The sequence below is a fragment of the Sinohyriopsis cumingii genome, chromosome 10 (genome assembly GCF_028554795.1).
Source record: "Sinohyriopsis cumingii isolate HCF-2022 chromosome 10, ASM2855479v2, whole genome shotgun sequence".
NCBI lineage: Eukaryota > Metazoa > Mollusca > Bivalvia > Unionida > Unionidae > Sinohyriopsis > Sinohyriopsis cumingii.
The window spans coordinates 44,062,374-44,086,515 of NC_142970.1; the positions used below are offsets into that span (position 1 = coordinate 44,062,374).

Here is a 24,142-nt window from a genome sequence, read left to right on the forward strand (position 1 = left end):
TGTGAGTGACTTGGTGGATGTTTCTGTATGTATTTGTGTTTTAGAAACAGGATAGTACGGCAAGCCACTATAAACAATAACCAAGTTTGCTCCTTACCAAGTAGCCTATTTTTCCTTCTCATATTAACTCATCTGTCTCTGTCCCCTGCTGAAATATAAATAATAAAATTAATTACTTACAACCAACAATTTAACATTTTGGGGCAGGAATCGGACACTCTTTTGTTTAATTATGCCTGTGAAAAGTTTCAAAAACAGTTTGCTCTGAGTTCTATCAAACGTAATGCCATGTTACATCCATGATAGTAGTAAAACGATATTACTTCTCTTCAAAAAATAGAAACACAAATGTTTCACATCAAAAGAAAACAAAAATCCCCTCCTTAAAAAGTGAATAGTGATTGCCTTATGAAATAAATTGAATTTTCTATGAGGATGTTAATTGATATGGAAGTTACAATCTTACAATTTTAACTAAAGTTGAATGATTAAGCTTACATTATAGTTGATATTAGTAAACACACCGACTATCATGACTGTCGTCATATGGAAACGCCCGCTATAACATCTCGTTGTCAAGCATTTTGTCCAATATACTGTCAAGCTCAATTAACTCCACTTGCAGCTCAGTAGTATTTCTAGTTGCTAAATTAGTTCCAAGCTGGGCGATATGAAAAAATTAGTACTGCGATCCAGATTCCTATACTGAGCTTCAGATTAGCCATGCAAGAATAAATGGAGATTTATACAACACCATTTGTAATATTCATCACCAAAATAAAAAAAAAATAAAAACTAGGGAATTTATGTACATTCCTTACTGACAGAAACTACTGATATAGTGATACAGTGAATACATACCATGACACGTTCCACCAGAAAATAATACCTCGGTAAACCAGTATGCTGTAATGATAATGATTGTACTGGAAATGTTCTGAGATGAAATGTCTGTACCTTTTTCAAAATTATGTCTCACAAATTATTATGAACAAGTCATCAATGAAGTTGGATGGATATAACACTGTGGATATAATAAGCCATGGGTATCTACTTATTTATTTGGTAAATGCTCGAATCACATTCAAGAGGAAGCATTAGTTTAGGAGGGGGTCTTTTATTTCGCCATATTAACCTAATACATAGATTCATTTACATTAATGCTTTATATTTGCTCCAGTTGGCTGGACTAAAATCAAACATAATAATTCAGCTCTTCCTGAGTTTCAGTTTCAATTCCATGCAATGGAATTAGTCGTTTTGTGTTAAAATAATGTACATCTGTATTACTTTTCTTATTATAGCAATGTTTGTTCAGTAAGATCACTATGATTGAGACAGCATGTTCTCAATTTACTTCTCAATTGACTATACAGTGTTCAGACTTGTACTTAGAAAAAACCTGCACTTAGAGGCTATATCGTTTAGCAAAAGCGGTTAGCTCTAAAACTACCGGGTAGTTAGTACTGTATTATTAATATATTATTACTATTACTAATTGTCTGGGGATGATTTAGTCATACAATGCCTGCGGGTTGTTTTTCTGTTGGGGGGTGCATTTTGTGTTTTGATTTTGTGGTCACCCAAACATAAATGTCAGGGTCAGTTTTGGACTACGGATGACTAGGGACGAGTGTGTTAAAATGCATGTTGTTATCAAGGGTTAATAATTTATCATACTAAAACTGGCAATGTGTGATTGAAAATTTAATTAAAGGTTCTTTATTCTTATTTTGCTAAAAGCATATTGGTGGATTCCATGAAATTAAAATTATGTTCATGCAGCTAACTTACAATCCTTGATACTTTGTTCCTTTATGAAATTAATTAACATTAAATGGCAATATACTTTAGACTCTATATTCTTACCACTTAATTTCCAACTTTGTCAGGCTGAAGACTTATCTTGCATTGTTAATAGTAGAGGTCATCATACAGAACTAATCCTCCGCTTATTCTTTGAGCTGGGGTTGACAGTATCAAGTGTCCTCTTCACTGACAAATTCATCGGATGTCTGATATACCATGTCTGGTTGGTAGTATTGTTACACAGGTTTTTTGTTTCTCCTATCCAGCACACGAGCAAATATGTGCCTTTGCTTTGCGTTTATTTGCACAAATTTGAATAAACAAAAAACATTGTTTTGTATCACTTTGTCCAGCCAGTCTTTGTCAAACTGATCAAACTCCTAAATGTGAAGATATAATAATTCATTTGATTGGCTGATAAATGTAGCGATTTATGGTAGTAGCACAGGTTGCCAAAACATAACTCCTAGGAGGTAGCTGTCAGATATTCACATAGGTCTGTCATGATCCGATTTTAATCAGATTGGTCAGTCAAATCTAAGTTGATATCACCATAAGAATAATAAACTTTACATTATCTACTGGTCAAATTGGAGTCTATAAATTAAAAGTATACTTTCCAAAGATAAAAGAAAACTTTTACCAAGCAGTATAACAAATACGAAAACAACAGTTTATTGTCACTAAGAACTAGCTTATAATTATTGAGTGCACATGATATGATGAAATAGTATTTACACATGAGTTAGAGTTCATTGGGAATACTGTCCTACCAGCCGGCCATGTACTACGCTCTATATGGTGATATCCCTCTGTTAAATACTCCCATTACACAACACTCTATATGGCAATATCCAACTGTTTCATACTCCCATTACACTACACTCTATATGGTGATATCCCACTGTTAAATACTTTCATTACACTACACTAAATATGGTGATATCCCACTGTTAAATACTCCCATTACACTACACTCTATATGGTAATATCCCACTGTTAAATACTCCCATTACACTACCCTCTATATTGTAATATCCCACTGTTAAATACTCCCATTAAGTATCCTGAAGGCTCTAAAGTTTAAACCAAATAAACATGGTGATCATTTTGGTCCCATACTGCATGATAAGTTTTAACTTTACCCAACCTTACACACACACACAGGTTTACTTTGAGTCTATTGTTTTAGATTCATAATTTTAATAGGCATCAAAGACGGAGATCACTTGTCTCTTTTGCCTGGCTAACTCTGTGCTGTACTCCTTGCTTTTAATGACAGCTTCAATGTCACGAAGTACAGCTTCAAACTTTCTCCAGTAATCCTCAAAGTCTTGGTGGCTAATCTTTGCATCAGGGGAATGACCACTGATATGATTCCTATATGACCGAATTCGCTCCACACTAGCTCCTAGACTGGTGTCCCCTGGTTGTGGGTCGTTTCCCCAACCTGTTATTGGAGCCTGAACTGTACTGACATTTCTGATCAATGTATAAAGTAAGGAAAGGTCGAACGTTTCCACTTTTCCTGGTATCTGCCCAGGGGGATATGGGAAAACCAGCTTAATCTGGTCCTTGTTAAGAAGTCTGCCCCGTTTATCTCTCAGTTTATCTTCGTTGCCCAAGATTGCTTGGTAGGTGTCTATATAAGGCACTGGAAAGTTGGCAAGGAGCATTTCCCTCAGGGCCTTTCCACAAACGGTTACAAGTGCAACACAGAGGCGAGCGTGATTCATGTGCTCAGGCTTTATTGGTGAATCTGGATCATGCCCCTAATAAAAGAAGAAGGTCAATATTATTTCAACACCCAAGTCATCCATGGCTAAACATACAATAGAAATTCTAATGTAGCTAATCATCTTACTAGTATAAAGAAAATATTCTTCTAGTTTGTTCAGACAGACGAAAATAACATGATTTTGATTCCCTTGAATAAGGAACTTTCGGGCTTGAGAAACTCAAGTAAATAAGGATGTGATGCTTTTCTAATACAAAGCATCGAGACTCTCTATGAGAATCTCGGTGCTAAAATCCAGAGAAAAAAGCCTGTAGGTAAAATTCATGATATTATGTTGCCATTAAAATAAACAAACTTGTGTTTCCTACCAATTTGAATGGATTTTTTTTAAAAGACAAACAACTTCAAATACAGAACCACCAACTGATAAATCAGAAATATGACCACCATAGTTTTAACAGGCTTAGCCAGTAAGATGAATGATCACTTCATTAATATGTGTGGATCTCATTTCCTATCATATGTATTCTGAGATTATGATAAGAAAAGCTCACATTCTAAGTTTAATCAAAATCAGATAAATTTTATAGACTCCATAATAGTAAACTTTCAGCCAATGAAATGAAAAAGACCTCATTAATATGTAAACATTAATATGCAAACATTAGGCACATGAAAGAATTGATTGAAATATTTGATGATGTAGCCCATTCTCAAAGGAAAATCAGCAAAAATGTTATCAAACTATAAACATGCTCATCCAATCAGATATAAGATCAATCATTAATTATGATCATTTATTAATTATCGGATCAGAAAGATGACTTTAAGAGTGGCAACAAGACCAGCAATTCCGATGCAATATTACCTTGTTTAAGAGCACGAGCCTTGCTCAAAATCAATGCCCTCCAAGAACATGGTGAGATAAGCTTATACTCAAAGTTTGGTCTAAACAGTTTCAGAAATATGACCTCCATACTGTTTGGTCTAAACAGTCTCAGAAATATGACCTACATTGTGTTTGATCTAAACAGCCTCATAAATATGACATCTATATTTACGACAAGCAATTCTTAGTGGATTGACAAAATGCCATATCATAGCATGACTCGGCCTTATGACCACATGAGGTAAATATTGAGCTAAAAATCAAAGTAGACCTAACACAAGTTCAAAATGAATGTTAAAAGTAATTGCATGTTCCTTTACTAAAAAGATATTGGTTCATGTTCCAATTATTTTAAACTGAAATGAAACATCGGAGTGGTAAATCCAGATTGCTATAATATATATTCAAATAAATCGATACATTAAAGAAATGTGCGTATTTTAATAAAATAAGTATATGTACTATATTAAATTTCCCTGGATTTTAGTTTCATTAGCAAGCATAGTTAGAAATCCCAGTTCATCTGCATATTATCGAAATGACTCTACATCCCATGATACACTTTTGCAGTCGTGGCTAACATCGATAATTTGTTTTAGTAGAGTACACCTTTGCTCTAGATCGCAAATCAGCTGCCAATAACCATCATTACTTCGGATTGAAACAAACCAGTTTCATATTATAGTGCATGATATCAAGTGACATAATAAATATATTATCTCAATCTCCCTAGAAAATTGTTTTCCTTCAATGTTATCGACTGGGGTATAATAACATTGTCCACCCACAAGATTTATATCTAAACAGACAATACTAAATGAGAACAGCAGCCTCGGGAAAAACAATAGTATAATAATAGTATTCCCCCTCCATTCAATAATGCTGAAAACAACTTACCTCATCGTCAGACCACACCTGAAATGATGAAAAACGCACCATCGTGTTTTCAGAGACATCTTGAGATTCTTGGCTCCGTAGACACAGCTCATATTGCACGTCCTGGTTCAGGGAATCTGTAATCTCTGAGAGTTTCCGAGTAATGAACTTTCTAACCTTAGTGCATAACTTTGCATCAGGGGTCTTGATGTCATCAATCACTAACCAAGTTATTCTAGCATAAACATTGTGGTTCTCACAGTTCAAAGTCAATCTGTGAGTAAGGTCAAGGTCAAAAACAGTGCAGCTATATGATATTAGATTTTCTGATGTATCCTTCTTCTTTGTGACTGGCCAGCGAGCTAGGCAGGCTGCAAGGAGTTCATCAAAGATGGAAGGCGGCAGAAATGTTCCTTTAAATACCCAGCATAAGACTGATGTGCTCAACATACGAGGATCTTGGTCAGGAGAGATAACTTCTCTTGGAGATTCCATACGAAGCATACACGGGGTATAGAAGAAGTTATCCTCCTAAAAAGAATATATATATATATATATATATATATATATATATATATATATATATATATATATATATATATGTGTGTGTTTTTGTGTCTATCTATATATCCATACACACACATACATACATACATACATCATACATACAAGAGCAATCCCGTGGTTAGGGCGTCTGCCTAGGAATCAGAAGGTCGTGGGTTCGACTCCGGCCGAGTTATACCAAAGAATTATAAAAACAATGTTACTAACAGCTGCCTCGCTTTACGCTCAGCATTAAGAGGACAGTGTTAGAACTGGTTGGCATTGTGTCAGGATAATATGACTCGTTGAGACATCATGCTACATGTCTGCGTCATGATGCCTCAGTGTTAAAAATCACTATAAACTGCCAAAGTGCAGACATCATAGCAATATGACTCAAAAATTGTTAATGCTACGTTAAAAACCGAACACACACACACACATACACACACACACACACACAAGAACGATCCAAAACTTTCTACTGCTTTTACAATAATCTTCGTGAAATTAACCAAGCAGCCTGACATAATAAAAAAATTTAAACAAATACATGTAACTAATAATACACGAAAGCACAGGCAGATACTATTTTTGAATGTACCAGACGATGTGAAACTTTCCATTTCGGATTAGCTAATGTCATTGTTTTAGAGTATAATACATAACCTGCATTTTCCTTCCGAAACTGTTTATTTACAATAGTGTTTTCTTTCAGGAACTAACAAACCACCATTATTTATGCAAATTACAAATATATACAACTTAAATAATGGGAATAGCTGGTCAAATCAAAGGATCCACTTAAATGTGTTGTGGTCTTTGAACATTATTGGATATAATAAAGGTACTCTGTTGCTTCTACCAATGCTTTGTCTGTTTAATGAGTGTCTTTACTAATATGTATTTGTTGTTGGGGCTGCTGGTGACCGAATTGTCTAAAGCGCTAGCCTTTACAAATCACTGTCATCTCACCTCTGCCCGGGTGGGTCTGAGCCTTGGATTTGGCCAATGTAAGTATGTGAAAACGTTTCCAGTTGCTTCCCATGGGTAGGTTGGTCTTGCCGGGTTTTCATGTGCCCTTCCTCCAGTGGTTGTAATGAAAGCCATGTATTGCATATACGGCACTGAGCATTTGTGTTAAATCCAAAGACAAAAACGGACATCTTTTTTCTTCTAAGGAACTGATAGTAGTTAAGTGGGCCACCATAGGGACAATGGGACTTAGCATTAAAAACACCCCTGGGCAACTCTAGGGACACTGGAAATTTAACATGGAGAAAAACGCTGGGCCACTTTAGGGACAATGGGAATTTAACATAGAGTTTGGGTCTGTCTAGGGACAAGGGAAATTAACATGGGAATAGAGTTTGGGTTTGTCTAGGGACAAGGGGAATTGAATATGGGATTTTTTTATTTTTTTTAAAAAGTTTTTTTAAATTTAAATTTAAATTTAAATTCAGAAAAGGGGTAGGCAATGGAAAGGATATCTCTTTTCGAGAAATATGGCTGGCCCTGAAAAGGGCCTTTGGGTTTATGTTAATGTATTCATTAACATAAATGGTACCGCATTGGTCTTCTTCTTGTCCTTAGGCTACGTCTCACTGTTGGTCCGTAAATCAGCACTCTTTTCAGGCATCCTTGTCTTTCTACGTAGATCCTACGTATCCACAGGCTGGTGTTTGTCCTGTGGACAACGGCCCACTTCGATCGAACATACATGGGTATGTCCGTCCGGAACATCATGGAAGACACAAGCGTAGAAGATTGCACATCGGTCCACATCTTGAAGCGACGAGAACAGGTGAATCAATGCACTGAACTGCGCTTATTTATAGGTAGAGGCAGGATTGAAACGGATTGAGTTCATTCACCAATCCAAACACGCGTTACAAAATTCAGTCAGCCCGCATCCAATCTGAAGAGAGTAGTCTGTGACGTCAGTTGGTCTATATAGATTCGCTAGCGCTTGTGTGCAGTCAATCTATGCGACAGTGATTCAACATGACGGAAACTCAGAAAACGATCTATTGGGGTGCACCAGCAGGGGAGACTGCCCAAGGGAACCCGGACTTACTTTCAGAAGAGGTACATTGGGATTTTGTGGATTTTCTTACCTCACAAGAATTTGTTCCGGAACCTTCGTTACCTTCTTCATTACCGCAAGTGGAGAATTTTAAACAGAGACAGAAAGAAGAATTGGAGAAATTTATGCAACGACAAAAGGAAGCGGAACAAGCTTTTCTCCTACAGCAACAGCAACAGCAACAAGAAGAGGTAAGAAAAAAACAACAGCAACAACAGCAAGAAGAAGTAGCAGCAAAGAAACAAGAGGGTGAAAATCAAACGGCTACGGTACTGTTGGACATTTTAGCGGAGTTAAGAAGTCTGAAACAAATGTATCAGACTTCTTTATCACGACCGAAGAGAATACGACCTTCCCGAGCTAAACACGCCAACCCAGTGACTAAGCCTGTCGTACCACCCTTAGTGATTTCAACCCAATCATCAGAAGTAGGCCTTGGCCGTGGCAAAGGCTTAAGGCAGTTAAAGTTGATTGGTTCAACTCACTCCTACACCATAAGGAAAAAAGGCCCTTTTCAGGGCCACCCACATTTCTCGAAAAGAAATACAATTTCAATTTGCCAATAACTCAAAAATAAACCCACCCATTTTACCCTTATAGTACGTGTCTGTGTATGAGTGCGTGAGTGTAGCTTCTTATTTTAAAATCAAAACTCAAAGACACTTACCTTATATCATTCATGTATTCTTTTATCCATTTTTTTACAATCCAATTCACAATTCACCACAGAACACTTTAAAAAGTTCGTACACTTCTTCTTTTTCATTATTTAGTCTCTCTGTTTTTTGAATTTCTTTACCGTTTTTTCCTCATTTTCTTCCCTTCTTTTCTTCTCCTGTTTCTTTGCCTCTTTTAAATAGAATTGTCTTCTTTCTTCCTCTTCTTCCTCTGAAGAATCCCTCTCTTCTTCCGAAGAATCCCTCTCTTCTTTTGAAGAATCCTTCTTTTCTTCTGACTCCTCTTGTTTCTTTTTTGGGCAATCTGGAGACCAATGTCCTTTTTCTTTACAATAATAACAGGTATCTTGACTTTTGTCTTTTTCAGCCCGTTTTTTTTTTTTTTTGACGGTCTGGACACTCTGAAGACCAATGCCCTTTCTTCTGACAGATATAGCAAGTATCTTGACTTTTATCTCGAAAGGAAGGAGAGTAGTCCGTCGGCTGGTCTGAAGAGAATTTTCTAATGACCCCTCGCAAAGCTCTGACGAAACGTTCCATCTGGGTAGTCTCTTCCATCGTTGTGCTCAGCTTGAGAGTGAAATGAATAGTGAAAGGACAAGACACACACCCTTTTTATATACGCTGGTTTGCCAAGACTATACATTAGTCTATGGTGTCTAAACTTGAGTCATTTGACGTTTTGCACTCAAGATGAAACGATCCCATTCATTCGAGAAGAAAGAAGAAGAAGAAAGTAAGAGGCAGAAACGTGATCTATCGCCTCGTACCAGGGCTGAAATCTTGGCACAGATTCATGCCAGTGATTTTGAAGAGGACATGAGTGAACCAGAATTTGAAACCTCTAAACCAAGTCCGTCACCCTTAGTCAACCCTGAAAAATACTATTCCATTCGAGAGACGGAAAAGCGCTCCTCTAGAAAATTTAGAACCACGGCTTACACCTACACGGTGAAGTTTAAAGATTTCAAGGCCGACGTACCCTTGGAGAAAGCAGAAGGGTTCATCACCGAGATGTGGGATTCTTTGCTCACCGCACTCAAGCGACAATGTCAACCCAAAGAAGACGATCGCTTGACACTATCCATAGATCACGACGGTTTGAAATCCCCTGTTTGGATCGAGTTTAGCAGACCTGCAGAACTAACCCCTTCCAAAATCATGGACAAGATTCAACACGTACAACAATCTAATGACCAGTTTGACATCACCGATGGTAAAGCCACACTGAAAATGGCCCACGTCTCTCTTCCTCAAGGGACAGGACGCAAAAAGATGTTATTGGTGAACGAGCTTCGCAGCATTAAGCGTAGTCTTGTCCAAATTCACAATCGTCATGACCAGATGTGTTTAGCCCGTGCCATCGTGGTGGGACGAACCTATGTTAACAAGAACGACACGACAGAATGGAAAAGAACCTGGGAGAACATTCGAAAATCGAACCGAACCAAACAAGGAAACGAAGCAGAACTCCTGTTGCAACAAGCTGGCCTGTCCAAAGACACACCCTGTGGCATTCCTGAGATGCAAAAATTGCAAGATGCCCTAGCTCCACGCTACACCTTGAAAGTGCACCCTCAAGAAATGCGCGGGTCTCTGTTGTTTCGAGGCCAAGACTTTAAGGACGGAAAATGCATTCATGTTTATCATCACGATGACCATTTCGATACCATTACCAGTATCACCGGATTCCTGGGATACAGATATTACTGTGAGAAATGTGACTATGGTTATAATAATCGAGAGCAACACAAACATTGTGGATGGAAATGCTCAGGATGTTTGGCCTCTCCACCCTGTCTGAGCGAAGAACCAGTGCCTTGTTCGACTTGTCTGCGCACGTTTGTCAGCCCTACCTGTTACCAACAACATTTGAAAACACAAGGTTCACAGAAGAAATGTGCTTGTCAACTCCTGAGATTGTGCCCTACGTGTAGACAAGGCATACGTACCAACAATGCCAAGGCACACGTATGTCGAGGAAAGAAAAAATGTCACATTTGTCACCACATCGTGGACTTGGAACACGAATGTTACGTGCAAAAATACCAACCCCCACCAGAGAAAGAGGACGGTCACAAGACGAAAGGCAATTTCATCTTTCTCGATTTCGAATGCATGCAAGAGACCGGCATTCACATCCCTAATTTCTGCGTGGCTCATCGAGCGTGCGAGAAGTGCATTCAAGAACCTATCTTCAGTCATTGCCCTCACTGCAGCAAGATTCCTGGAGGACGTGAAAAAATCTTTCGGGGACCAAACACGTTAGCCGATTTTGCCCAATGGGTCTTAGACCCCATCGACAAGACGTGGAGCCAAGAGGACATCGAACGTTACGGAGATTGTCATCGTCATGCCACGGTGATGGCTCACAATTTCTCCGGATACGATGGACAGTTTCTTTTGAGGTACTATACGGAACATGGCACCGAACGTCCTAAAGTGATTTTGAACGGAGCCAAAATCATTTTCATGCAAGTGGGACAAGTACAGTTTAAAGATTCGATGAGTTACTTGGCCATGCCTTTGAGCCGAATGCCTAAAACGTTTGGAATGACAGAAATGGCTAAAGGGTACTTTCCACACTTTTTCAATACGGAAGCCAATCAACATGCTGTTCTACCCCATTTGCCTGAGGCTCACTATTACGACCCCGACAACATGCGTACCGAACAACGAGAAGCTTTCTACGCTTGGTACCAAGCTCACGCCTCAGACCCTTTCGACTTTCAGGAAGAAATGTTAAAGTATTGTCGTTCCGACGTGGACATTTTACGACGTTGCTGTGGAAAATTTTGAGAACTGTTCATGGAACACGGAGGGGTCGAAACTTTGAAAGAAGCTTGCACCATTGCCAAATCGTGTTCCTTAGTGTACCGCCAACGATTCATGCCTGAAAACACCGTGGCTGTCATCAGTCCTCAAACGACCCACTATGTCAAGCGTCAATACTCGGTCAAAGCCCTACGTTGGTTACATTACTTGTGCGACAAGGAAGACAAATGGATTCAGCATGCCCGCAACGGAGGAGGCGAAAAGACCATCGGAACGTATTCGGTAGATGGCTGGGACTTAGAAAACCCAAGATCGTGTACGAGTTTAACGGTTGCTTATTTCACGGATGACCCGTCTGTTACCCTGACCGTGGCACTAAAAATCAGTTTTTGCAACGAACCATGGAAGACTTGTACCAGGACACTTGTCAGCGACGCCTAAAGTTAGAACAGCAAGGATACCAAGTGGTGGAAATGTGGGAACACGAGTACGATCACCGTATGAAAACCGATCCCGAGTTTAAACGCCTCGTGGAAAGTTACCAGTTCATGGACCCGCTGAAACTGAGGGATAGTTTGTACGGAGGAAGGACCAATGCCACCTGTTTGCTGTACCAAGCCGACGAAGAGAAAGGAGAAGAAATCAAATACTTGGACGTGTGTTCGCTGTATCCCTACGTGTGCAAATATTGTCGCTTTCCTGTAGGGCACACGCAATTGTTCACGGAACACATCGACCTGACAAACATTCGACAATACGAAGGCTTGATCAAGTGTAAAGTTTTGCCTCCCACGAACCTATACCATCCCGTCTTACCTCACCATTGTTAAGGCAAACTGATGTTTCCCTTGTGCCGTACTTGTGCCGAAACGTGCAACCAGGACCAACCTTGCCATCACAGCCAGGAAGAACGTGCCTTGACGGGAACCTGGGTCAGCGTGGAATTGTTCAAAGCTCTGGACATGGGATACCAACTGTTAGAAGTGTACGAAATTTGCCACTTTCCCAAGACACAACAGTACCACAAGGGTGACCCTACTCAGAAAGGCATTTTCGCCGACTACGTGGATGCCTTTTTGAAACTGAAACAAGAAGCCAGCGGCTATCCTTCCAGGTGTCACACTCCCGAAGACCAAATACAATTCAAAGAGAAATACTACGCACAAGAAGGCATCTCTTTAGACCACATCGAAAAAAACGAAGGCAGGCGATCGTTTGCCAAAGTGATGTTAAATTTCTTGTGGGGTAAAATGGCACAATGACCGTTTTTACCCAAGACGGAATATTTGACAGAACCTTCCCGCTACTTCCAGATGATTCACGACAAAACCAAATACATGAAACACGTGGACGTCGTTCGCGAGGATTTGATCTTGGTCAATTACGAGGAAGATCTGGACTTTGTACAAGACGACCCTTTTGGAAACGTCATCATTGCGGCTTACGTGACAGCTCATGCTCGCTTAAAATTGTACGAAGCTTTAGAACTGTTAGAAGAACGCGTCCTGTACTTTGACACGGACAGTTGCATTTACATCCATCACCCGATTCAACAGCACCCTGACATCGAAGGAGACCGTTTAGGAGCCTGGATAGACGAGCATCCCGACGACAAGATTCTAAGTTTCGTCAGTGGTGGTCCGAAAAATTACGGCTACGAATACCGGGACAAACAAGGAGAAGTGCACACGACGTGCAAAGTGAAAGGACTGACTCTGAATCATCGTACCAGTCGAGTGGTCAACTTTGGGGTATTGAAAGAAGCCTTGCAATCGGGAGAGGATGGAAACTTTAAAGTGACCACCTATCAACCGAACAAGATTGTACGTTTACCCACTCACCACATCGTCAGTCGACCCTTGGAAAAAAGTCTATCAAATTGTATACCAGAAGCGAGTGCGACTTCCCAATCACTTCACCTTACCGTACGGTCACGTCGGTATTGGTCTGTATATGAAAAGGAACCCTAGGCAAGATCGATAGTTCATTGTTCATTGAAGTAACTTACCATGTCGTTGACGAAGAAGAAACCAGATTGGTTAGGAGTCAAATGTTGGACATCACCGAGACCAGGGTTTTGAGGCTTGGACACAAGAGGTGGCCCAGTATGCACGAGAGTTATTCAAGGAAAAAATTTACTTTTCAACCTGTGTTAGTGACGGTGCCAGAAGAACCCGTCACCCAGGACAGGACTGTCGTGGACAGGCCTGAAAGACCCTTTCGGGAGGACACTTGTGTGACCTTACCCCTACTATAGAACTGGTTAGAACTTTACCCAAAACATGTTGTACAGACACTTGTGTTTATTCCACGTTCATGGTTATCATGTGCCTTTTATTCTTGTACTTAAGCCTTTGGCTTTTATGCATTTTTGTCTTTCGTATTCATGTTTGAAACATTCAATAAACGTGTTCTGAAAAAGTATATAAACTCTTGTCTTGTTTGTTTTTCGTGTCACAAGTGACATTTCTCACACCATGGCTACCTCTGCTGTCTCTGCTCCCTCTTCCTCTACTGTCAAAGTCATCGACGAACACTTAGATCGTGCCAGTTGTTGGGAGGCTTTGTATCTTCGCCATCCCTTTAACATGCTCATTGCTGGACCTAGCGGTTCAGGCAAAACCGAATTCGTCAAACGTTTGATCGAACATAAACATCATTTGATCGATCGACCCCCTCAACGAATCGTGTGGTGTTACAAAGAGTGGCAATCGGCGTACAGCCTCTTGCGAGAAAGTCAAGGCGATTCCATCGTGTTTGTGGAAGGCATTCCTAAAGAAGACGATGGCATCGTCTCTGACTCCCGTCTAACCCATTTGGTCATTTTCGACGACATGTTAGGAGAAGACGAAGAAGAAATTAAACTGTGGTTCACGCGCAAAGGGCATCACCGTAATGCCAGTGTCATTTACATCACCCAAAATTTGTTTCAACAAAGTAAAGCCCATCGCACCATCAGTCTCAATGCGCATTACGTGGTCTTGTTTAAAAGCCCTCGAGATAAATCGCAAGTGCAAGTCTTAGCCAAACAGTTAGGAACGCCTTGGCTGACTCAGGCGTACGAAGATGCCACTCAAACGCCACACGCCTATTTACTCGTCGATTTGAAACCTACGACTCCTGAGGATTTGCGATTTCGTACCCACTTGTTTCACCACTGGTGCCAAGACGGAGGGCCTGTCCTGTACACGTCTCCGTCCTCGACTTCATTTCACTCCCCATAAAAAAAATCTATAAAAACCTCAGACCCTTTTTCGTCTGTCTCACTCTCAGTGCGAACATGACGTCCCTTCAGTCGCATCTTCCCGTCAAATTGATTCGTGCCTTGTATGGCATCAGTCGAGAAAAAGATCCACAAACACGAGCTCGTGTCTTAGAAGCTAGTCTCAAAGAAGTCTTACGATGGTTCACGGTGACGGCACGTCAATTACTCCAAGGAATCATTCAGATTCCTCATCAAACCAAACGCTTTTTCGATCGAAACAAAGTCGCTTTGGTCCAACTGGCCGATCCCCGCATCGACACTCAAACCAAAAAAAAAATCATTTTGAAACGTGGAGGGAGCGGTACTCTAGGAGGGGTCATCATTCGCTCACTCTTAAGATGGGATCCTAATACCCCCAAAGTTATCCCCAAGACAAAAGTCCAACGAAGCCCCAAGAAGAAAAAGACCAGGTCCCCAAGGAGAACTTCTCCAGTGGCAGGACCCTCCTCTGACAAGACACCACCACCACCCCGGAAAAAGAAAAGAAGCCCCCAGAAAAAGAAAAGTCCACAGATAACTAGTCGCAAGAGAGGCACTTCGGCCAGGACGCAACCTCACACTCGCAAACCACGACCTGCCACGGCGGTGACTGCGTCTCCGGCAGCTTCACGTTTGTCCACTTCTCCGTTAATGACACGCAGAACTGAAGAGTACTTGGAGACGTTGATCACACCAAGAACTTCTCCGTTGATGACCCCCAAAAGAACTTCCCCAGTGGCAGGACCTTCCAATTTAGCGGCAGTGGCTGAAGCTCACAAAGTACCTTCTCCCAAAATCAAAGTCCAAGAAAGATCGGGCATGTTACAAAGTTTACTGGATTTGTCCAAGCAAGAACTGGCTCGATTTAGTCCGTTACGTACCCCTGCAAGACGTGTCATGCCTGTCCTCAAACTGATACGACGTCAAGACAATCAGTGGCGACGCGTTCCAGTATAAAAAAGGCCTGTGACCAAGTCGGGTATCAGTGTTTTTTTGGTGCTCCTGAAGACTCAAAGATGTCACCCTCCAGAAAATCCCAAGGAAAGAAAAGGAAAGGACTGCCACCACGTTTAGCCAAACATGGGGACATGTTATCTGTCCTGTCCAAAGCTTCTCCACCCCTACGAAAAAAACTCATTCAAACAGCCTCCAAAGAGGTCATCGATACCGTGTGCGAATGTTGTTTGAACGTTTTGAAAGGCACGATCCCTTTGTCCAAACACCAGAAACAATGCTTAAGCAAACATCGTCACGTTCTTCGCCAAATGATTCGAAAGAAAATTCCCATTCGTCAAAAAAAGAAGATGTTAGTGCAACGTGGAGGTATTTTACCTCTCTTGTTAGGCCCCATACTGAAAGGAGTCTTGGGAACCATGTTGGGAGGACTGGTGGGAGCAAGATAAAAAGGCCTTCGGAAGTCCCAAGATCTCAGAATCGACCCCTGACACCCAAGTGGAAGGACGAAAACTAGCTTTAGTGCCTTACAAACGATGGATGGAATACCATCGGTGGCAAGAACAGCACACCCCGCATTTACCTCCCAATCCCGATTTCAGCGAGATGCCCCAGTTACAACACGAATTGCAGTCCTTGATGGATCGTCAAGATTTGTCCGAAACAGAAAAATCGCAAAAGTACGGTCAACTCTTGCAACGACTGCAACTCTTTCACCAGAAAGCTTTAGACGAAACAGCTCTACCCACTCTGAAAGATTTTAAGACCTTGATGAAAAGTCCAGCACCATCACCAGTACCAGTACCAGTACCAGTGACCAAGACAGAAAAAGGAAAAGAAGAAGAAGAAGAAGGGTTTCAAACTCCACCAGAAAAAGTACGCAAGTTAACAACACCACCTACCTCCAGAATTGGATGGATTAAAAAGATGATGACCACCCCTTCTTCATCACAAGAGAAAAAGAAGGTGAAGACAGAAGTGAAGACAGAAGTGAAACAAGAACCGATATCCCCCGCTCAGACATCCTTCTCCTCTTCGACACCTATTGCTGGCCGCACACGCAAAGCATTGCAATCCAAGAAAATACCCCAAGAGAAAAAGAGTAGCATCCTCCAAGAGTGGGTGTCTTATTAACACACCAACCAACACAAAAAAATGGAAAAAGTCTTAGCCAGCATTTACTACGATCCCTCCCATCCTGCAGGTTACGCAGGAGTTCAAAAATTGTATCGTGCTGCCAAAACGCGACTGAAAAGTCTCCGTTTACCTCAAGTGCAACGATGGTTACAAGAACAAGCTACCTACACTTTACACAAACCCATTCGACGCAAGTTTGCCAGAAGTCGCACCCGAGTGGAAGGCATCGATCATCACTGGCAAGCCGATTTAGCCAATGTCTCTCATTTGGCCAGCTACAATCGTGGCTACAAATATTTGTTTTGTGTCATCGACGTCTTTTCCAAATTTGCCTGGGTCGTGCCCTTGACTTCCAAATCGAGCAGCGAGTAAGTGCGAGCCCTGCAACGGGTGTTGAAACAAAGCGGTCGTCACCCTCTTCGATGGCAAACGGACAAAGGCACCGAATTTCTGAACCAAGCTTTCCAAAAAGAATTAAAGAAACGTGACATTCATTTTTTTACCACCGAGAATCCCGAAACCAAAGCCAGCATCGTGGAACGTTTTCAACGAACTTTGAAAGAACGCATGTGGAAATATTTTACGCATCACCACACTCTCAAGTACATCGACATCTTACCGCACCTGGTGCAAGCGTACAACCAATCTTACCATCGAAGCATCGGACGTGCCCCGCAAGACGTGACTCCCGAAAACGAAGTGTTGGTGTTTGAGCGCCTGTTTGGTACGTCCCCGACGAGGGCTGTCCCCAAGAAAAGTGGAGAGTTGGCCGTAGGAGATTGGGTGCGCATTGGCAAAACCAAACGCACTTTCGACAAAGGTTACTTACCTAACTGGACAACCGAATTGTTTCGCGTCACTGGACGAGTGCATGGCCGTCATCCTGCCGTCTATAAATTGGAAGACATGAACGGAGAAGTGCTCAAAGGAACGTTTTATTTGCCCGAGTTACAACGTGTCACCAAAAAAGAAGACGACGTGTACGACATCGAAAGCATTCTCGAACGCAGAACCCGTAAAGTGGGCAAACGACGTGTCAAAGAAGTCAAAGTACGTTGGAAAAGATATCCACCCAGTTTCGATTCTTGGATCGACGCTTCGCAAGTCATCGACTATAAAAAGAAGTGACCATCATGCCCTTTCACACAGCAGACGCAGCTACGTCGACCACTCCTCCTTCACCTAGTTCTTCTGTGCAAGATTTACAAAAACAATCCTTGTGGGTGTGGTGTGGAGAACGTGTGCCTAAAACGCAAATCGTCTTTTTCTGCCAAATCTTCGTGGTGTATTGTGTCATCGGGGCAGCCATCGCCAATTTGAGTTTGCAACAAGGAGACAAACAATTGTGGACCATTTTATTGAGCAGTTGCATCGGTTACCTGCTTCCTAATCCCTCCCTGAAATTCACCTCGAACAGGAACCCCGGTAACCTTGTGTCCAGTGCCAGTGCCAGTCACCTCTTCAATCACAACCAGAACCCCATTTTAGACGGAGACACGCCTCTGACGTCCAGTAACCCCTCGGACAGCCACATAACTCTGGAATTATGAGTCACCAAAACCAATTTTACTTAACTTTACCCAGTGACAGTTCCATGGAAGTGTTTCCCAAGAACACGTTGTGCTGTTACACGGCCAAATTACCTCAAGCCATCCAGTTAGATCACGAAGCCCATTGGGAAGTGGCTTTAGTAGAAATGATTCACCCGACCCAAGTCCTCAATGTCCTTCCCAATCAATTTTTTTTTTGATGTGGTAGTTCATGACGAGCAAATGCAACAGTGGATGGATAACAATGTCAAATATGACAAGAAAACCCGTACACAAAAGTACACCACCTATCACTTGTTCATTCCCCCAGGCTATTATTTTAGTGGTCAACATTTGGTCAGCACCATAGCCTCCAGGTTTAATGTCGTGTTTCTGAAAGCTTTGGAGCATGTCAACAAAAGTGTCACCATGGAGTACCACAAAGCAGCTCGTCGCTTCTTGATGAAATTTGAACGGAGTAAAATCCTGTCCATTTTATTTTGTCCTGAATTGTTTAACATGTTGGGCGGAGACATGGACATGAGAAAGACCATGCTCAAGAAAAACGGATTACCCATCGTTTACGACAACGAGTCTTTTAGCAAGTTATTTCGTGCCCCGGTAAAACTGAACCAAGGACTGAATTTGATGTTCGTGTATTCCGATGTGGTGGAGTACAACGTAGTGGGACACACCTCCGTGCCGTTACTGCGTGTCATTCCTTTCAAAGTGGATTCTGCCACGAACACTGACGAGGAAGGTGGAAACAATTACCACGTCCACCGCGAATTTGTCCATCCTCACTATTTGCCGGTCAGCAAGTCGTATTTGGACACGGTCAACATTGCTATAAAAGGAGATTTGGGACAAAATATTCCATTCACCAAAGGAAAAGTCACGGTGAAACTCCATTTTCGAAAACGGTTCTCTCACGACTCGTAAGTCATGTATCCAGTGTACCGAGGGGTTGCTCGACAGCGAGGACACGGCTTAGGAGACATGTTAAAATCGGCCTTTCGTTCGGTGGCCCCGGTATTGAAACCGATGGTGACACGCGGATTGCACGCCTTGAAAGATGCAGCACTGACGCAAGGCAAAGAATTTCTCCAAAATGTCATCATCGACAAACAAAACCCTAAAGAAGCCTTCATGAGGGCAGGCAAAAATGTCTTGCTGCAAACGGGCAAAGACATTTTGGGTCACCGAGAGACACCTATAAATGCCCTGCACGCTACCGAGTCAGGCATTCAGCAAGGATAAGGCAGAAAGAGACGACGAAGAAAACACCCTTTCACCAGACTTCAAGCGAGAAAGGCCAAGAAAAGAAGAACCGTTCGAGACAAAAAAATGATGCACCGAGAATCTTGCGCTTGTTCCAAGACGGAACTGGATCTGTTTGCCATGCCCCCTACCATGATGACCATGCAAGAATCCCAGTGGGTGGAATTTCACCCCGTCTCCTCACTGTCCGATTCCGCTCCCATCGAGTTTGAAATCAAAGGACAGCCCAAAGATTACATCGATCTGAATAGCAGTTACTTGTACCTGAAAGTCAAAATTCTAGATAAGACTGGAGGTGCTATAGACGATGAAGCAGTAGCTCCCGTCAACAATTTCATGCATTCCTTGTTCAGTGGAGTGGACTTGTACTTGAATAACAAACTGGTCAGTAGCAGCATGGATACTTACCCTTATCGTGCCTACCTGGAAAATCTCTTGACGTACGGAATAGATGCCAAGAACACTCATCTCAATGCCTGTGTGGTATGGAAAGCTGACGAACCTACCAAGTTTGAAATATTGGAAACTGATGAAAAGAAAGACAACAATGATGGATTTGTAGAACGAAGAAAGAGAATCACGGGAGCCGACACAAGTTTAGAACTGATGGATCGTTTGCATTTGGACATGTGGCTGCAAGAAAAGTATTTGCTGAACGGGGTGGATGTCCGCCTGAGACTGAATCGTAGCAGTGCCGCTTTCCATTTGATGGCTGATAGTGACGGTTACAAAACCAAAATCCTAGAAGCCAGACTCTACGTACGCCGTGTAGAAGTGTTACCTAAAGTGGGAAACGACATCAGTCAGGCGTTGAGAAGAACGACCGCCAAGTATCCCATACGACGCGTGGAAGTGAAAACTTTCACCATTCCCAAGGGACAGCGATCCATGATCGAAGATCATCTGTTCCAAGGACAGTTACCCAAACGTTTGATCGTTGGTATCGTCGAGAATACAGCCTTCAACGGAGCTGCCGAAAAAAATCCTTTCTACTTTCAACACTTTGGCGTGTCCAAAATCGAAGTCAGTCTCGATGGCAAAACCGTGTGTACCCGACCGTTTGAACCTGACTTTACCAAGAAGAATTACTTGAGATCGTACTTGTCCCTGTACGAAGCCACCGGACAGTTAGGAACCAATACCAGTCACGGTATTACGTACGAGGATTATGCAGGAGGCTACGCTTTGTGGGCTTTTGATTTCACTCCAGACCAAGGCAGCGACGAGGGACATTTCCACCCTATAAAATCAGGCCAGATTCGTGTGGAAATTCAGTTTAAAGACCGAGACCCTGATGAAACAGTGAACGTCATCCTGTATGCAGAATTCGATAATACCATAGAAATCAACAGTTTGAGAGAAGTCATCCTAGATTACTAGAAACCATGGAAGACTGTTATCCCTCTTTACCTAGTGGAGAAACTTTAAAGATGGAATGTGATGAGACTGTGGAAAAAAATGTTGTGTTTTGAAAAAAATTGTTTGATGTTATGATGTTGGATTATTGTTAAAAATGTTAGAGTTGTTGTTTAGTGTTAAGTGATTTTTGAATAAAAAATGTTGTGTTTTGAATAAAATGCCTTTGCCTTTTGTTTAGCTATAAGAATGTTGGATTGATTCTCTTTCATTTCTTACTATCCCTCTCATGACACTCACTAAACGTTGCGACTCAAAAACCGTGTGGGGGATGTTTTCCTTCACGTCCGCGCTTTGACTTTAAGAACCGGGTTGTTTCCAGTCTAACCATCCATTGTCGACTCATCCTCCTAAGAAGATGTGCTCCAAACTAGCTAAACTCAACGATGCCTACGTGAATTTGCATAGGGTCAGACACAGTCTGATACCGAAGCCAGAAGAAATAGAGAATGTGAGAATGTTAAAAATCACTGAAGACCTGATAGAAGAGCTCTTCAGAGAAGAAATGAACAGGGAGAAAGAAGAATGGACAGAGAAGTACAGACTTCACAGACAGCAGCAACAGCAGCAACAACAGCAGCAGCAGCAGCAGCAACCTGAACCTGACAGAGGCTTTGTCGATTGCCGTATCGACACCAAAGAGTTCTTCTTTTCTTTCCGAAGAAGCAGACCTATCGCCAGAAAGTCTATCCTCAGAGGACATCACATTCTTAGAAACTAAAAAAAGAATGCCATAGCAAACAAAAAAAAACAGCCGTTTACAAGGCTACCCCAATACTCTAGAAAAGAAATAACGATCGATTTGCCAATGTGTGCAGGTAGAGTAGTGTGAAAATAAACACTAACTCTTTTTTAAAAAATGTGAGGGTATGTGTTTTTGTGTTAGTAAGTGCTTAAGTAAGTTGGTATGAATAGTAGATTAAAATCATGTTTTTTTGGTGTTTGAGGTGTATATTTGGAGTTAGATTGGATTGGTTTGCGTATGTGGATAGTCTATTGAAGTGATTTATAAAAAAAATTAAAATAGTGATGGGTAGCATAAAAAAGTGAGTGAGTGTTTCTTTTAGGTCCGCGCGTTGTTGTTTTTGGTCATGATGAAGGTAACATCAATTTTATGTTTTTTTAGGGGGATGTTTTCCTTCACGTCCGCGCTTTCACTATAAATTGAAACTCGCTGGGCAGTCTAGCTACCCTTGTTGATTGATCAACACCAAAAATGAACACGAGACTGTCTAAACTGTTGGAACTTCATGTGCATCTGGAATATGCCAGGCGCCTGTTGAATGAACTGGCCGCGGAAGCCATTGTGGCGGAGGGAAGGATAAGAGAGGACGAGGAAAGAAGAAAAAAAGAAGAGGAGGAGAGAAGATATAAAGAAGAAGAAGAAGAGGAAAGAAGATACAAAGAGGAGGAGAGAAGAAACAAAGAAGAGGAGGAGGAGAAGGAAAAGAAGAGAAGAAGAATAAATTTCAGAATCCCAGAGAGCGAAAATTGAGATTCTGAAGCGACATATCCTGCCTCTGCTCTCTCCCCCAAAAAAGTAAAAAGTAACTGGGGGATAAGATGTGTATGTGGCGCCAGGCCTGGAAGGTGCCACCATTAACCAGGTGTCTATGAAGTTCCAAAAAAACAGCCCTTTTCAGGGCTACCCAATACTCTAGAAAAGAAATAACCATCAATTTGCCAATGTGTAGGTAGAGTAGTGTGAATATAAACACTAACTCTTTTTTAAGATAGTGTGAGGGTATGTGTTTGTGTGTTTGTGTTTGTGTGTTTGTGTTTGTACCCGCTCACGTACGATTGTGTGGATAGTAGATTATGGATTTGTTTATTGTTTCTTAGCGTATGTGTTTGTGTGTTTGTGTTTGTACCCGCTCACGTAAGATTGTGTGGATAGTAGATTATGGATTTGTTTATTGTTTCTTAGCGTATGTGTTTGTGTGTTTGTGTTTGTGTGTTTGTGTTTGTACCCGCTCACGTACGATTGTGTGGATAGTAGATCATGGATTTGTTTATTGTTTCTTAGCGTATGTGTTTGTGTATTTGTGTTTGTGTGTTTGTGTTTGTGTGTTTGTGTTTGTACCCGCTCACGTACGATTGTGTGGATAGTAGATTATGGATGTGTTTATTGTTTCTTAGCGTATGTGTTTGTGTATTTGTGTTTGTGTGTTTGTGTTTGTGTGTTTGCGTTTGTGTGTTTGTGTTTGTACCCGCTCACGTACGATTGTGTGGATAGTAGATTATGGATTTGTTTATTGTTTCTTAGCGTATGTGTTTGTGTATTTGTGTTTGTGTGTTTGTGTTTGTGTGTTTGTGTTTGTACCCGCTCATTGAGTCATCCACCCTTGTGTCTTCCATGATGTTTAAGACGGACATGCTCATGTATGCCAGGTCCAAGTGGACTGTTGTTGATAGGACAGATACTAGTCAATGGATGAGGAGAGTTTACATAGAAAGACAAGGATGTCTCAAGAGGGTACTTGTGTATGGACCGGTAGTTAGAAGGAGTTTAAGAAGAAGAAGAAGAAGATGTGACAGATGCCATCTATGTTAATATTAATATTAACATAAACCCAAAGGCCCTTTTCAGGGCCAGCCATATTTTTCGAAAAGAGATAGCCTTTCCATTGCCTACCCCTTTTCTAAATTTAAATTTAAATTTAAAAAAACTTTTAAAAAAAAAAAAAATCCCATATTCAATTCCCCTTGTCCCTAGACAAACCCAAACTCTATGTTAAATTCCCATTGTCCCTAAAGTGGCCCAGCGTTTTTCTCCATGTTAAATTTCCATTGTCCCTAGAGTTGCCCAGGGGTGTTTTTAATGCTAAGTCCCATGTTAATTTCCCTTGTCCCTAGACAGACCCAAACTCTATGTTAAATTCCCATTGTCCCTAAAGTGGCCCAGCGTTTTTCTCCATGTTAAATTTCCATTGTCCCTAGAGTTGCCCAGGGGTGTTTTTAATGCTAAGTCCCATTGTCCCTATGGTGGCCCACTTAACTACTACTGATATGTGCTGACACACTTATACATTATTAAAGGTATATGGTGTACGGGATTGACTATTGTACTATCTATAGGATAATATTATTTGATTTCCAATATAAACAGGGATGTAATCATGAACATGTGAAGTCTTTGAATGTATGTACATGTCCTGTCGCAACCATTGAAGAACAATATAAAATAT

General features: G+C 41.4%; 1 protein-coding gene across 5 annotated transcripts in view; it reads right to left on the bottom strand.

Moving 5' to 3' along the window:
* LOC149789950 (uncharacterized) overlaps nucleotides 1-24,142 on the bottom strand; it is a 125,098-nt gene that overhangs the window by 9,675 nt on the left and 91,281 nt on the right. For 3 of the 5 annotated variants that reach the window (XM_089972025.1, XM_089972026.1, XM_089972022.1), the window contains exons 10-12: nucleotides 5,334-5,843; nucleotides 1,870-3,581; nucleotides 98-148 (exon numbers count right to left, since the gene is read on the bottom strand). In XM_089972025.1, the coding sequence (XP_089828151.1) occupies nucleotides 3,012-3,581; nucleotides 5,334-5,843 (1,080 nt within the window). In that variant the 3' untranslated portion in view covers nucleotides 98-148; nucleotides 1,870-3,011. Of the gene's footprint in view, nucleotides 1-97; nucleotides 149-861; nucleotides 907-1,869; nucleotides 3,582-5,333; nucleotides 5,844-24,142 lie in introns of all 5 variants that reach the window. The other 2 variants (XM_089972023.1, XM_089972027.1) reach the window with 2 other exon arrangements.